This window comes from Podarcis melisellensis (assembly GCF_964234715.1).
Source record: "Podarcis melisellensis genome assembly, chromosome: 13".
Lineage (NCBI taxonomy): Eukaryota > Metazoa > Chordata > Lepidosauria > Squamata > Lacertidae > Podarcis > Podarcis melisellensis.
Genome location: NC_138545.1, coordinates 39,058,193 through 39,072,642, shown reverse-complemented (window position 1 = coordinate 39,072,642; position 14,450 = coordinate 39,058,193). Strand labels below are relative to the sequence as shown.

At 43.1% G+C, this 14,450-nt stretch overlaps 2 protein-coding genes across 2 annotated transcripts in view; both read left to right on the top strand.

The window, feature by feature from the left end:
• The window catches only part of LOC309354041 (uncharacterized protein), a 182,937-nt gene that overhangs the window by 142,020 nt on the left and 26,467 nt on the right, over nucleotides 1-14,450 (top strand).
• On the top strand, nucleotides 4,874-12,594 carry LOC309354370 (vomeronasal type-2 receptor 26-like). The gene is made up of 5 exons (XM_081884541.1): nucleotides 4,874-5,767; nucleotides 6,498-6,780; nucleotides 9,518-9,745; nucleotides 10,737-10,863; nucleotides 11,604-12,594. Exons 1-5 carry the CDS (start codon nucleotides 5,529-5,531, stop codon nucleotides 12,500-12,502), a joined length of 1,776 nt encoding a protein of 591 aa, XP_081740667.1. The 5' UTR covers nucleotides 4,874-5,528; the 3' UTR covers nucleotides 12,503-12,594.

Sequence of the window (14,450 nt, the reverse complement as noted above, 5' to 3'; positions counted from 1 at the left end):
GCATCCGTTTCTCTCCATCAGGTCAGGTTTACTGTAAACTGAATGGTGGGCATTGATAAAGGTAAGTACACGTAAATTGCATGTTGCTTCACCATTTTTCAAACTTCAGGGCTTGAACTTCCGTTTCTTGGAACTACTGGAATGCTCAGCGGCAGGGAGGTCTCTCTTCAGAGTCCAACAGTAGTCAGCCATCATGTCTGCGTCCCAGTGACCCTGATACCTGGTCTCCATCTCTTTCATGTCCTGATGGAATCTCTCCCCCTGCTCGTCATTTATTGAACCCAGGTTCTCAGGAAACCGGTCCATATGTGAAAATAGGTAGTGCATCTTGATGCTCATGTTGCAGCCCAGGTTTCTGAAAGCAGTCAGCATGTTGTTGACAAGTTCTGCGTAGTTTCTGGCCTTATTGTTGCCAAGAAAGTTCTTCACTACCAGAACAAATGCCTTCCACGCTTCCAGTTCCACTTCGTTCATTGAGTTTCCGAACTCTGGATCTCTGATGAGCTGATGGATCTGAGGACCGTCAAAGATGCCAGCTTTCAACTTCTCCATGGTCAATCCTGGAAAAGCCTGGCACAAGTAAGTGAAGCAGTCACCATCCTTGTCCAGAGTCTTGGTGAACTGCTTCATTAAGCCGAGCTTGATGTGCAGCGGTGGGAAGAGTATTCTGTCTCTGTCCACCAGAGGGTTATTGATGACGTTCCTTTCTTTGCAAGGCACCAATTCCTCCCGCACAGGCCAGCCCTTCTTCGTGTAATGCTGAGCATGGTCCCTACTATCCCACATGCACAGAAAACATGGGTACTTGGTGAAGCCAGACTGTTGTCCCAACAAAAAGTTCACCATCTTCAGGTCAACACAAATCAACCACTTATGCTGATCATAACCAATTTTCTCCAGCACATACTTCACCGCTTCATAGTTCTCCTTCAGTGTACTTGAGTGAGCCAGGGGTATAGAGGCAAACGGGTTGCCGTTGTGTAGCAGAACACATTTCAGTGATCGCTTGCTGCTGTCAATGAACAGTCTCCAATCTTTGGGTTCGTACTGTGGCACTCCAAGCTTGAGCAGAAGCTGCGCAATATCAGCACAGTACACCAAGTCCTTCTCTTCCGAGAAAAAACGGAGGTACTCTTGATGCCTGTTGCGGAGGAAGCTGATGCGAGCACTGTCAGAGAGGAGGTTTTTTCCCTTCAATCTGGATGCCAACAGTTCGGCAGAGTCCTTTGACAAGCTGAGGTCGCGAACTAGATCATTCAACTCCTTTTGGGAAAATGGGTGTGGAGCATCATCTTCAAGAACCACTTCGTCTTCTTCATGTCCTTCAACACTGGAGGCATCTTCGTCACCAATGTCAGGAAGTTCTCCGAAGATAGGCATTGGAATTTCATCACAATGAGCTACAGGACGACGTGCTGATTGAAGATCAGGATACTTGAGGCTGCTCCGGTTCTTTCTGTTGATCCCACCAATTTATGGAGCCGCACCAATTTATGGAAGATTTCGAGGTTTTATGACTTCAAACTGATCCCTTTTCGACATAATCACCCAGAACTATCGGACCTGAATACTTCTTGTCATTAAAATAATCATTTCCAATCAAAACAATTATTCGACATGGCATTTTACCCCCACCAACTTCTTCTAAAATGCTCCACACAAGCGTACATGTGAACAAAAATGTAAAAAACCGACATGTGGCCATAGCTCAAAAACTTGACCTGATTGAGCAAAACCAATGTGATTTTTGGATTCAGCACATCAGATTCATCCTAAATCAACTGAAAAAACGCAGACAACAAATTTGTTGTTGACCAGTGCAATGATTCAAGGAGTGAGATTTAGATATCTTTCTCATTCAAGTGGAATAAAAACCAAATTTCTCCTTCATACCTGTTGGCAGATAGACCCCATAAAGGATTAGGGACCCACTCCTAAAAAGAATTGGTTTGTCATCATCATGTAATCTTTGTCACAGGTTAAAATACAGGAGGCAATTTTGAAATAAATGCACCAGTGATATGACTTGGTAGGAGACACCTGTCTTAGTTCAGGCAATAGCAAATAATCATGCGAATGATTGATGCGCGATGGCACACCAGGGTGGGGAGGAATGGGGTCGGCAGAGGGTGTGGTGGTGGAACGGGGCTGGGAATGGAACCCCTGTGCAAAAAGGTCATGGACTGTACCTGTTCTGAACAATAAAAAAGTGGTTTATGTGGAGTTAGCAACCCATTAAAGGACACCCCACATAACCCAACAAAAGTTCTGAGGCATAGCTATCAATTTTTCCCTTTTCTTGCGAGGAATCCTATTCGGAATAAGGGAATTTCCCTTTAAAAAAGGGAAATGTTGACAGCTATGTTCTGAGGTGGGATTCTGATGCATCACTTTCAGTCTGGTTACTCTGGAAATAACTGTAATAACTCTCATTTAACATTATGAGTTCCATATTCGCAGTACTAATAGTTGCTCTGCAACACATCCGAAATGTGAATGTATTATTTTCTTTCCAGACATGGTTGACTGTGCTGCATGCCCAAAGGACCACTATCCAGACAGGAACCAATCACAATGCATTCCAAAGACCATCAGCTTCCTGTCTTTTAAAGAGCCTCTGGGGATGAGCTTAGCATTGTTGGCTCTTTCTCTCTCTCTCCTCACACTGGTGGTCCTAGCCATTTTCATTAAACATCAGGACACACCCATTGTCAGAGCAAACAATCGGGACCTCACCTACACTCTCCTCACTTTCCTCCTGCTCTGCTTCCTCTGCCCATTGATCTTCCTCAGCCCTCCAGAAAGAGTGAGCTGCCTGCTCCGACAAATGGCTTTTGGCCTTGTTTTCACAGTGACCGTTTCTTGTGTTCTGGCCAAAACGATCACGGTGGTTCTGGCCTTTGTGGCCACCAAACCAGGATCCCGAATGAGGAAGTGGGTGGGGAAAAGACTGGCAAGCTCCATTGTGATTTCTTGTTCCCTTCTCCAAACAGGCATTTGCACTGTGTGGTTAGGAACATCTCCCCCATTCCCTGATTCTGACATGCACTCAATGATGAGAGAAATCATTCTAGGCTGCAACGAAGGATCAGTTGCCCTGTTTTACTGTGTCCTGGGCTACATGGGCTTTTTGGCCATTCTCAGCTTTGTTGTGGCCTTTTTTGCCAGGAAATTGCCTGAGACCTTCAATGAGGCCAAATTCATCACCTTCAGCATGTTCTTGTTTTGTAGTGTTTGGATCTCCTTTGTTCCGGTCTACTTGAGCACCAAGGGGAAATACATGGTGGCTGTGGAGATCTTCTCCATCTTGGCCTCCAGTGCTGGCTTACTGGGCTCTATCTTTGCCCCCAAATGCTACATCATTGTGTTGAGGCCTGATCTGAACAGCAAGGATCAGTTAATAAAGAGGAAATAATAAATTATACCATCATCTTGTGGGTTTTTTCAACCCAACTATGAAAAATGTAATCTCTCTTTATCCACACCATTCAATTTTGTTCTATTTTACATGCTATTTTACATTACTGTGTATCTGAAGAAGTGTGCATGCACACGAAAGCTCATACCAAGAACTAACTTAGTTGGTCTTTAAGGTGCTACTGGAAGGAATTTTGTTTTGTTTTGACTATGGCAGACAAACACTGCTACCTATCTGTAACAAGAAAAAACAATACACTGAGAGGCATTTTTTTAAAAAGGCTTGTTCATTTCTAGGTTTTTTCCTCTCACTAAGGTTTCAGTAGAGTTGCGTGGCGAGATCCCACCTCCCACCAGTAGAAATAAAGACACAGGACACAGTAATTTAGGTTAATGGGCTAAAATTAGGCCTCAACTTTATTGGTTACAGGTGATGAGTGGTATTGGCTTAGGCATTGGTCCTATCGACTATCCGGCTTCAGCCTGTTTGCTTGAAGACCGCGAAGGGTTAACACCAGCAGGGGAGCCCTGCTGATGCACATCAACTAGGCACTTCCCCGGCGTCACCGCTCATGGGCGTGCCTTGGTCCCTGGCTTCCATAGGATTCGGATGCACCCACGCCCCCCAGAATCCTTTACTGGACTACCCTTCAATATCTGGGGGAGATGATGGCGCTCCCCCCCCCATACATCTACATAACAATACCCATACCAATGCCTAACCGCCAAAGCCTAGAAAGTTGTGGTGATTTGTTACGAGGTAGGCAAAAAACCAAATGGCTGGTGCCAATTTGCCAAGTGGAAAAAAATCCTGCCAGGCCCCTTAACGGCGACCAACCAAGGTCCATAGCAAAGTCAAAAGCGGAACCTTGAAGGGCAGGCGGGTGGGAAACAAACGCAGCTGAGCATCCAAGGAGGGAGATTCCCGGCTGCGCTTGCCTTAAATGAGGCGAGCCACACCCCCAGGGGAGCACCATCTAAAAGGCTTTGAATGTCTTCTCTGCTGCTCTCCCTCCATTCTGGATAAAAAATACTGCACCTAAAATACCCACATCTGGAATTTTGGGGGCTGACTGGGGCATGTGTGGAAATGTTGCTGCTTCGGCTGCTCTTCTATGCACATTAGCTGTCAGGTGGGGTGGGGGCTGAGTAGCATAAATAACCCCCTGCTGCACCTCCAGTCTCTGCCCTCATAAGCCATGAGAACTCTCCAGCTCTCTCCCTCCATTTCTGGCTATTAATTAAATTATTTGGTCATGGGCAATATATGCTAGACCATTCCTGGTGTGGGGGTTTTAAACTTAAAATTCAATGAATAATGATTTTGGTATTTTTAATGGGTTTATTGTTATACGATGCAGCAGAATGCTTCTGAATGAATATTTTGGAGTAAAAGCATTTTACTCCAAAATCAAGCTCTGTTTTATTAGAAAATATAATACCACCACACACTACTTTTTATTTATTACTTCTATATATTACTCCCACCAATTAGTTGTGAGGTGCTTTTCTATCAGGAAAGCAAATAGTTGTCCTTTTCACCATTCCTTCGTCTCAGTATAATTGTCAGAAAACTAATGAACTGGTGTTCAGGTGGGAAATTTTTAAGGTCAGAGCAATCATTTCCACTGGTCAGCACTGATAAGAGACTGGCCCACTATTTTTCTCTTCCTCGTTGCTATTAATTCTGCATGCCCTTTTGTTGTCCCATAAACAGTCAGAAACCACTTTGAATGAAACATCAGAAACAGGGTTATTATTATTATTATTGGGCATTTTCTGATGTTCCTGATGTAAAGGGAGCTTGTTATTATCTCACCTATAATTATCACTCTCAGCATGGCTAAGTATCACTTGGATAATGTCTCAGTAGATTTCCAGAGAATACTAACCAATGTCGAAACATGGGTATTATAACCTCTTCCTGCCATTCTTTACAAGGGAGAGGACAGAGAAAGAGGAAGGATCTTTACCTTTCTCTTAAGCAAGTTATAAGATAGGATTTTAATCTGTGAATTGTTAGAGAAGTGCTGTTCGTGATAAGGCAGAATATTGTACTGAGTTTGGTTGTGAAGCAAGGTTCATTTGCTGGATGGAAATAAGATTGTTTGATGAGAAAGTATATTTGCTTCAATATGCTGCTGTTTATTGTGCCCCTTCTCTTTCATCTGCCACATCTGGTGTGCAAACATACCACGAGTTGCACCGTCCATGATCTATCCAGAATTCCACATGAATACTACCAACCTGGTCATCTTATTGTTGGCGGACTTGCTTCTCATTTATTTGCTGCTTTTGACAAAGAAGACTTCACAGAAAGGCTAACTATCCACCAGCACCTTAATACCCAGTAAAGACATCAAATGTCAAATGATACTGAAATATCCCCCAGCTCTAACCAGGCCTCCTCAGAAGCTAGTTCCACGGATTTCAGTGGGATTTACTTCTACTGAAGGGAAATGCAGATCGGAATGTGTTAGTGACATGAGAGAACCTGGTCTTGTTGATGTGTTCTCTCCTCCCCACATCCCAGCAAATCTCTTCCAAGGAGAGTTTAACAAGAGGAGGACTCAAAGATTAAACCTTAGTTTAAGATGGAAAGCCCTTCTCTGTTCTTAATCTTCACCTCATAAACTCTTGTGTGAGGGGTATTAAAGGCTCACCTCTCCTTTGAGGTGATGCTGGAATAACCCCTGATGTTCTCATCCAAGTCAGGCTAGATGATTGTCTTTAATCTTTATAGACAGTGCCTGGATTAGATGCATTCTGTCTACATTCAGCTAAAGGTAGTGATCAGTGAAGAAATGTCAGTTAACTGTTAGTTGGGAGAAGTTCTGAGGGAGGTGTAAGTTCCAGTTCAGCGGTAAAGATCAGATTTTGGGGGAGAAAATGGCGGGATTGGGACAGTCTGAATGAGCCCTACATTAAGCTGAAATTCTGCTCTTTTAGGGGAAATTGTTCTGCAGATATGTGTATATTAGGGCAAAATTTACACTAAAATACTCAAAAATCATAAAGAGGCCACTGAAAAACATGCATAGCACATCTCTCAATGATACAGCATAAAATTCTTGTTGCAGTATTGTGCCAAAGAACTACCAGCATATTCTGGCCTTGGTATTTGCTGTCAAGGAGATCAATGAGAACCCTAAGATTTTGCCTAATATTACACTGGGATTCCACATCTTTGACAGTTACTTCGATGAAAGGATGACCTACTGGGCTGCTCTGAACCTTCCCTCCACACTTGTCCCCAACTACAAGTGCAACAACCAGAAACACCTGATGGCAGTTATTGGGGGGCTGGACTTGGATACCTCCATCCATCTGGCAAATATCTTGGTCATCTACAAGATTCCCCAGGTAAGATGTTGCATTGTGGATTTCACACATTCACCATGATTTCTTCTATCCAGAAAGGATTTGTTTAATATAGAAACAGTTGTGAGAGACTAAGGAGAGTGATCCTGCCCTTCACAAGGTAATGTGATGGTGGAAGAGTTCTCATCTCACCCCAGTTCATTGTCGAAACACACCTAAAAACACATATCCAAATTCCATTCTGCTGACTGACACCCTCTCACCTTTGCTCCATGGCCTACTGGTTGGAGACAAAAGCTGCTCTCTTGCAAAGCTGGAAGCCTGCCAATCAGGAGTCAGCTGCCCACACATTGTGGCACTTGATGCAAATTCTGTGTGTTTGTGGCTTGAGAGAGGAAGGAAAGACGCCATGAAATCAGGAGTTGAAATGTTGTGGTGAAGCAACATGAAAGAAACAGGGGAGAGAAAAGCAGCAGTACAGAAAAAAACCTAGAGATCACAGTGGATAAAGAAAAGGAGGGCAGAGGAGAGGAAAGCAGGAGTTCAAGGAACTGGGAATGGAGGTATGGCAAAGAAGGAGGTGGAGGCTGAGAAACACAGGGTGCAATCTGCCACCCTTCCTAGCTTTCTGGAACCTGCCTTCTTAAGGCAACTGGCTCATTTTGCCTCCTGGGTGGGAAGGCCCTGGATGCACATACCCAGTCCTTCTGCAATTGTAGATGATGCTCCTTTATTTCCCTTTAGCTCACTTATGGCTCCTTTTCTCCAGAGGATGCTGGTCAAAGCCAATCCACTTCCTTCTACAAGATGGTGCCCAATGAAGCCCATCAGTACACTGGGATTGTTGAGTTACTTCTGCACTTTGGCTGGACTTGGGTTGGGTTGCTTGCTAGAGAAAGTGAAGGTGGAGAGAGATTTATTCAGAACCTGAAACCTCTGCTCTCCCAGAGAGGCATTTGCTTGGCCTTCTCAGAGACAATCCTGAAAATGATACATTTGGCTGAGTATTATGACATGTTTCCAGACTTGATCCAAATTTATCAAGCTATTATGGAAAGTAAAGCCAAGGTGGTGGTTTTCTATGGGGGAATAAAGTCCATGCTTACCTTGAGAGAAATCGTAGCAATTGGTGAATTGGAAAATGTGACCAAGACATCTGTGGGCAAGGTGTGGATTCTGACGGCACAGCTGGATTTCACAGCACGGACCTATCAAATGAACCTGGATATGCAGGCCTTCCATGGTTCCCTCTGCTTTACAGTTCATTCAAATGTGGTGCAAGGATTCAAAGCATTTCTTGAGGCACAAAATCCTTTTGAGGAAAATGGAAATGGCTTTGTCAAGGAGCTCTGGGCACAAGTCTTTCTCTGTTTATTTCCAAACTCCAAAACAGAGGAGCAGCCCAGTGGAACCTGCACTGGTGAGGAGAAGCTGGAGAATCTCCCTTCATCTGGTTTTGAGATGATCATGGCTGGCCACAGCTACAGTCTCTATAATGCTGTCTATGCAACAGCGCATGCTTTACATGCCATGTTCTTGTCCAGGACCAAAAACAAATTAGCGGTGGAAGGAGAGATGTGGGAGCTTTGGCCTTGGCAGGTAATGCCTCTCATAAGATATAATTTATTTGACACGGGCAGTGATATGTAAAACAGTACCCTGAAAAATTCAAGCTCCAGTGTAAGAGCACATTCTCTCCTTGTGTGCAGAAAAGCTACTCATGGAGTAAGACAGTGAAGTACCAGACCTTTCCCACTTTTTTGTGAGCAACTTCCTTTGTGTGCAGAGAACCTGTTAGTGAAGGTGGATCCAATTCTGCACTGTGCTGCTTCTTCCAAAGCAGCTTCACTGCACACAAGTTACAGGGGGGATGCCAGCCTAGACTGAGACGAGTAGGAGAGAGCTGGCAGGTGGAGCTGGAGAAAAATGTAGCTGTGGCTGGGGAAATGGGAGTGGGAACAGCGAGGAAAAGGACTTTAAACCTGTTTTTTTAGTTTTTACTTAGCTTGCTAAACAGTATCATTCTTGTTGGATTCTTTGGTGAGAGAACCCCAGAAGAGATTTAATTTCTTGCAGCAAATAAAGGCATGAAATTTAGGTGTTAAAACCTTAAAATGTGCCCTTTAAGTCAATCCCAAAGCATCCCACTTACTTCGCACAAGGACAGACCACACAATTAGTAAGTTATACATTGTTTACATACAAAACTCTTCAAAGGTCAGATTCATGTGCTTTTCCATACGGCTGTCAGTTTGCAGGCAGTCAAACATAGCTCGGTTACAAAATGGTTAAAGGTCCTAAAATATTGGTATACAAAACACTGGTTTCATACTCCATTCTTGCCTGAAACATAGGAAACTGGTTGGAGGGAGCAGCTCAGAGCTCCACAGGCACATCATTCAAATGTAGGCTGAATGGAACCGAGGGTTTTGCTGCCCATTTCCTCCCAAGGTGAGGGGAAGTGACATTGGCCAAGACTGCCAGGACAACGTCTTCTATGGCACCAAGCACCTTGTGCATTAATTAGGCTCAAGCGTACTGATTACCCTACTGTTTCCTTAGAAGCAGGAGCTATCCAAGGTGTGGGAACTGAAAGGATGGAATTTTTTTCTTATTTGTCAGGAATGTATGGGGATTTTGCTCGCCTTATGAATTATTTCTCAAGAACAGATTAGGTTCTTATAGCAGTCCCTGCCAGTACTGAACGTTTGAGGCATCCTGAGTGTCAGTAAGGAGAGACATGCATTACTTCATAGTTCCTATTTTTCCTCCAATGCAGCTCCATCCCTTCCTCAGGACTGTCTCCTTCAACAACTCTGCTGGAGAAACTGTATCTTTTGGTGAGAACAAGGAAGTAGAAGCTGGCTTTGACATTACCAACCTGGTCACTTTCCCAAATAACTCCTTCATGAGGGTCAAGGTTGGAAGGGTGGATGTGGAATCTGTCCCAGGCCAGCTGATTTCCATTGATGACAACAGAATGGTTTGGCACAGAAGCTTTCACCAGGTGGGGCATAATTCCTACATCCAGGAGATATAGGAAAACAATGGAATTGCACTTTTAGATTTTCCTCTGCACTACATAAGAACCTAAGATGAGCTTGCTGGATCAGTCCAATGGCCCATCTTGTGCAGGATAACACCCATGGCCAGTCTTGTCCTGCATCTGGATATGGCATGCATGTGACTGTTACCTTGTGTGTCTCTTTATCCCAGGGTATTTCTTGAGTCTCTTCTCAAGAATGAGGTGTTGGTTGCTCCGATGAGAAGGAAGCAGGGACTATGGAGTTTGTGGACAGCTGTTTTTCTCATCAACAGTGCAATGAGGAAATTGATTTCTTAGATTGAGAAAGATTCAAACCTCAATATCTTTAGATGCCAAGATTTCTCTTCCCCCAGTTTTTTGTCAGATTAAAGTATCTCTGGCCTTTTGAAGTGGCGGTGGTATTGTTTTGGTTGTTACTGTATAAGGTAGAGATTTGTGGTTTTATACAGAAAATGACCCTGTGATCAGAGGAAGGGGGGTATAGAAAAATAGATACCTATGGGAAAGCTACAAGTTGGATCTGAGCACAAGACCACTCTCCACACAGTCTCCAGATTTGTAGCTCATTCTTTGGAGTATGTTTCTGTCCTCCCCAAGAAGAACAATTGTTTCACACATGCTATGATTGGAAAATTGAAGGTGGGACAGGCATTATACCTTTTCGGGGGACAATAGGGGCAGTGCTGGTGAACATGAATCCCCAATCCTCTTCCCCTTTGCATCCTCATGCATTCTTCCTGAATGCCTGAAAGGGGCTCAAAAATGGTAAGTTTTAGCATTTTTTATTTTTATTTTTATCTTAAACCAATGAAAAAAGAAAACGAGTATCTGGCACTGAGTTGGGAATAAGTAGTTTTGTATCTTCCTACTGTTGGTTGGAAGAAAAAAGGAAACAAAAAGTGCTAGTAATTTCTGAGTTCTAAAATGTTTATGTGTTTATTTAAATGGGCAGATTCCACCCCTTTCTGTGTGCAACCCAAGTTGTCCCCCTGGTTCCAGCAAGGAAAAGAAGGAGGGGGAGCCATTCTGCTGCTATAATTGTGCTCCATGTCCTCAAGGCAAGATTTCATCCCAGAAGGGTAAGAGAAACAGGATGTATGTCTTTCAGAAATAAGTCATGTTAGAAGTTGAGGAAAAGGATAAATAATTTGGTGGTAATGTGTGCATTTTTGTATATATTGTTTGATTGGAGAACTACATCCCAAATGTTTAGAGAAGTACACATTTTTAAGGGCATCTGTACTTTGATTAACGTGTTTTTAGAAGGAGTTCAATTTAGATAGCTTTCCCATTCAAGTGGCATAAAAACCAAATTTCTCCTCCATACCTATTGGCAGACAGCCCCCATAAAGGATTATGCACCTAAGAAGAATCTGTTTGTCACCCATGATCTAATCTTTGTCACAGATTAAAATACAGCAGGTAATTTTGAATTCAATGCACCAGTGATATGACTTGGTAGGAGACACCTGTCTTAGTTCAGACAATAACAAACAAACATCCCTCTAATTAATGTGTGACCGTACACCCGGGTGGGGTGAAACGGGGCTGGGAATGGAGCCCCTGTGCAAAATGGTCATGGACTGTACCTGTTCTGAAAAATAACAATGTGGTTTATGTGGAGTTAGCAAGCCATCACAGGACACCCCACATACCCCAACACAAAGTGTTGAGGTGGAGTTCTCATGCATCACGTTCATTCTGGTTATTCTGGAAATATGTGTGATACCTCTAATTTAACATTATCAGTTCCATACTTGCACCGTTAGCAGTTGCTCTCCAACACATCCAAAATCTGAATGTATTATTTTCTTTCCAGACATGGTTGACTGTGTTGCATGCCCTGAAGATCATTATACGAACATGAAACAATCACAATGCATTCCAAAGACCATCAGCTTCCTGTCTTTTAAAGAGCCCTTGGGGATGAGCTTAGCATTGTTGGCTCTTTCTCTCTCTCTCCTCACACTGGTGGTCCTAGCCATTTTCATTAAACATCAGGACACACCCATTGTCAGAGCAAACAATCGGGACCTCACCTACACTCTCCTCACTTCCCTCCTGCTCTGCTTCCTCTGCCCATTGATCTTCCTCAGCCCTCCAGAAAGAGTGAGCTGTCTGCTCCGACAAATGGCTTTTGGCCTTGTTTTCACAGTGACTGTTTCTTGTGTTCTGGCCAAAACGATCACGGTGGTTCTGGCCTTTGCAGCCACCAAACCAGGATCCCGAATGAGGAAGTGGGTGGGGAAAAGACTGGCAAGCTCCATTGTGTTCTCTTGTTCCCTTATCCAAGTGGGCATTTGCACTGTGTGGTTAGAAATCTCTCCTCCATCCCCTGATTCTGACATGCACTCAATGATGAGAGAAATCATTCTAGGCTGCAACGAAGGGTCAGTTGCCCTGTTTTACTGTGTCCTGGGCTACATGGGCTTTTTGGCCATTGTCAGCTTTGTAGTAGCATTTGTAGCCAGGAAACTGCCTGAGAGCTTCAATGAGGCCAAATTCATCACCTTCAGCATGTTCCTGTTTTGTAGTGTTTGGATCTCCTTTGTTCCGGTCTACCTGAGCACCAAGGGGAAATATATGGTGGCTGTGGAGATCTTCTCCATCTTGGCCTCCAGTGCTGGCTTACTGGGCTCCATCTTTGCTCCCAAATGCTACATCATTGTGTTGAGGCCTGATCTGAACAGCAAGGAGAAGTTAATAAAGAGGAAATAATAAATTATCCTTTCGTCCTTTGGTTTTTTCCCACCAAAATACGAGCAATGTAATCTCTCTGTATCTACACCATTAAATTCTGTTATATTTTACATGTTGCAATTGCTATGTGTGATTTCTTTTAAAACCAAATTATGGTCTCTCTGAGACAGGAGTCCCTTATCTTGTTTTAACCCTAAGCATCATTTTGGAAATCATCAGTACCATAAAATATTGAGACCTGACTAGAAATTCAGAGGGTAATTGATTAGAAACTGAACAAGAAAAAACAATACACTGAGCGGCATTTTTTTAAAAGTCTCATTCCATTCTAGGTTATTTTCCTCTCTCTAGAGTAGAGTTGCTACTGTCATGATTATCCAGGCTCAGAGATTTCAGTACAGCGAGTCCCACTTACTTGGGGGTTATGTTCAAGTGGCCCATATTCATAAATGGATAAGTGGGGAGCACCCTCTAAAACCTTTTGAATGTCTTCTCTACTGTTCTCTCTCCATTCCAGATCAAGAATATTTCACCTGAAATACCCACATCTGGAATTTTGGGGGCTGACTGGGGGATGTGTGGGAATGTTGCTGCTTCTGCTGCTCTTCTATGCACATTAGCTGTCGGGGGGGGGGCTGAGTAGCGTAAACAACCCCCTGCTGCACCTCCAGTCTCTGCCCTCACAGGCCATGAGATCTCTCCAGTGCTCTCCTTCCATAACTGAGTATTAATTAAATTATTTAGTTATTATTCATGTGCAGTGGGGGATGCCTGTAGTCATGGGCAATATATGCTAGACCATTCCTGGTGGGTTTTTTAAACTTAAAATTCAATGAATAACAATTTTGGTATTTTTAATGGGTTTATTGTTAATCGATGGGGCAGAATGCTTCTGAATGAATATTTTGGAGTAAAAGCATTTTGAACATGACTGAAATTAAGCTCCATCTTATTAGAAAATACCACCATTCACTACTTTTTTTAATTACTTTTATATATTACTCCCACCAACTAGTTGTGAGGTGCTTTTCACCATTCCTTCGTCTCAGTTTAATTGTCAGAAAACTAATGAACTGGTGTTCAGGTGGGAAATTTTAGGGGGTCAGATTAATCATTTCCACTGGTCAGCACTGATAAGAGACTGGCCCACTGTACTTCTCTTCCTCGTTGCTGTTAATTCTGCATGCCCTTTTCTTATCCCATAAACAGTCAGGAAAAATTTGAATGAAACATCAGAAACAGGGTTATTATTATTTTTGGGGGACATTTTCTGATGTTCCTGATGTAAAGAGAGCTTGTTATTACCTCACCTATAATTATCACTCTCAGCATGTCTATGTCTCCCTTGGATAATGTCTCAGTAGATTTCCAGAGAATACTAACCAATATCAAAACATGGGTATTATAACAGCTTCCTGCAATTCTAAGCAAGAGAGAGGACAGAGGAAGAGGAAGGATCTTCACCTTTCTCTTAAGCAAGTTATAAGATAGGATTTTAATCTGTGAATTGTTAGTGAAGTGCCATTTGTGACAAGGCAGAATATTGTACTGAGATTGGTTGTGAAGCAAGGTTTGTGGGCTGGATGGAAATAAAGTTGTTTGATGAGAAAGAATATGTGCTTCAACATGCTGCTATTTATTGTGTCCCTTCTCTTTCATCTGCCACATCTGGTGTGCAAACATACCACGAGTTGCACCATCAATGATCTGTCCAGAATTCCACATGAATACTACAAACCTGGTCATCTTATTGTTGGCGGACTTGCTTCTCATCTCTTTGCTGCTTTTGACAAAGAAGACTTCACAGAAAGGCTAACTATTCATCAGCGCCTTAATACCCAGTAAAGACATCAAATGTCAAATGATACTGAAATATCCCCCAGCTCTAACCAGGCCTACTCAGAAGCTAGTTCCCCTGATTTCAGTGGGATTTACTTCCACTGAAGGGAAATGCAGATCTGAATGT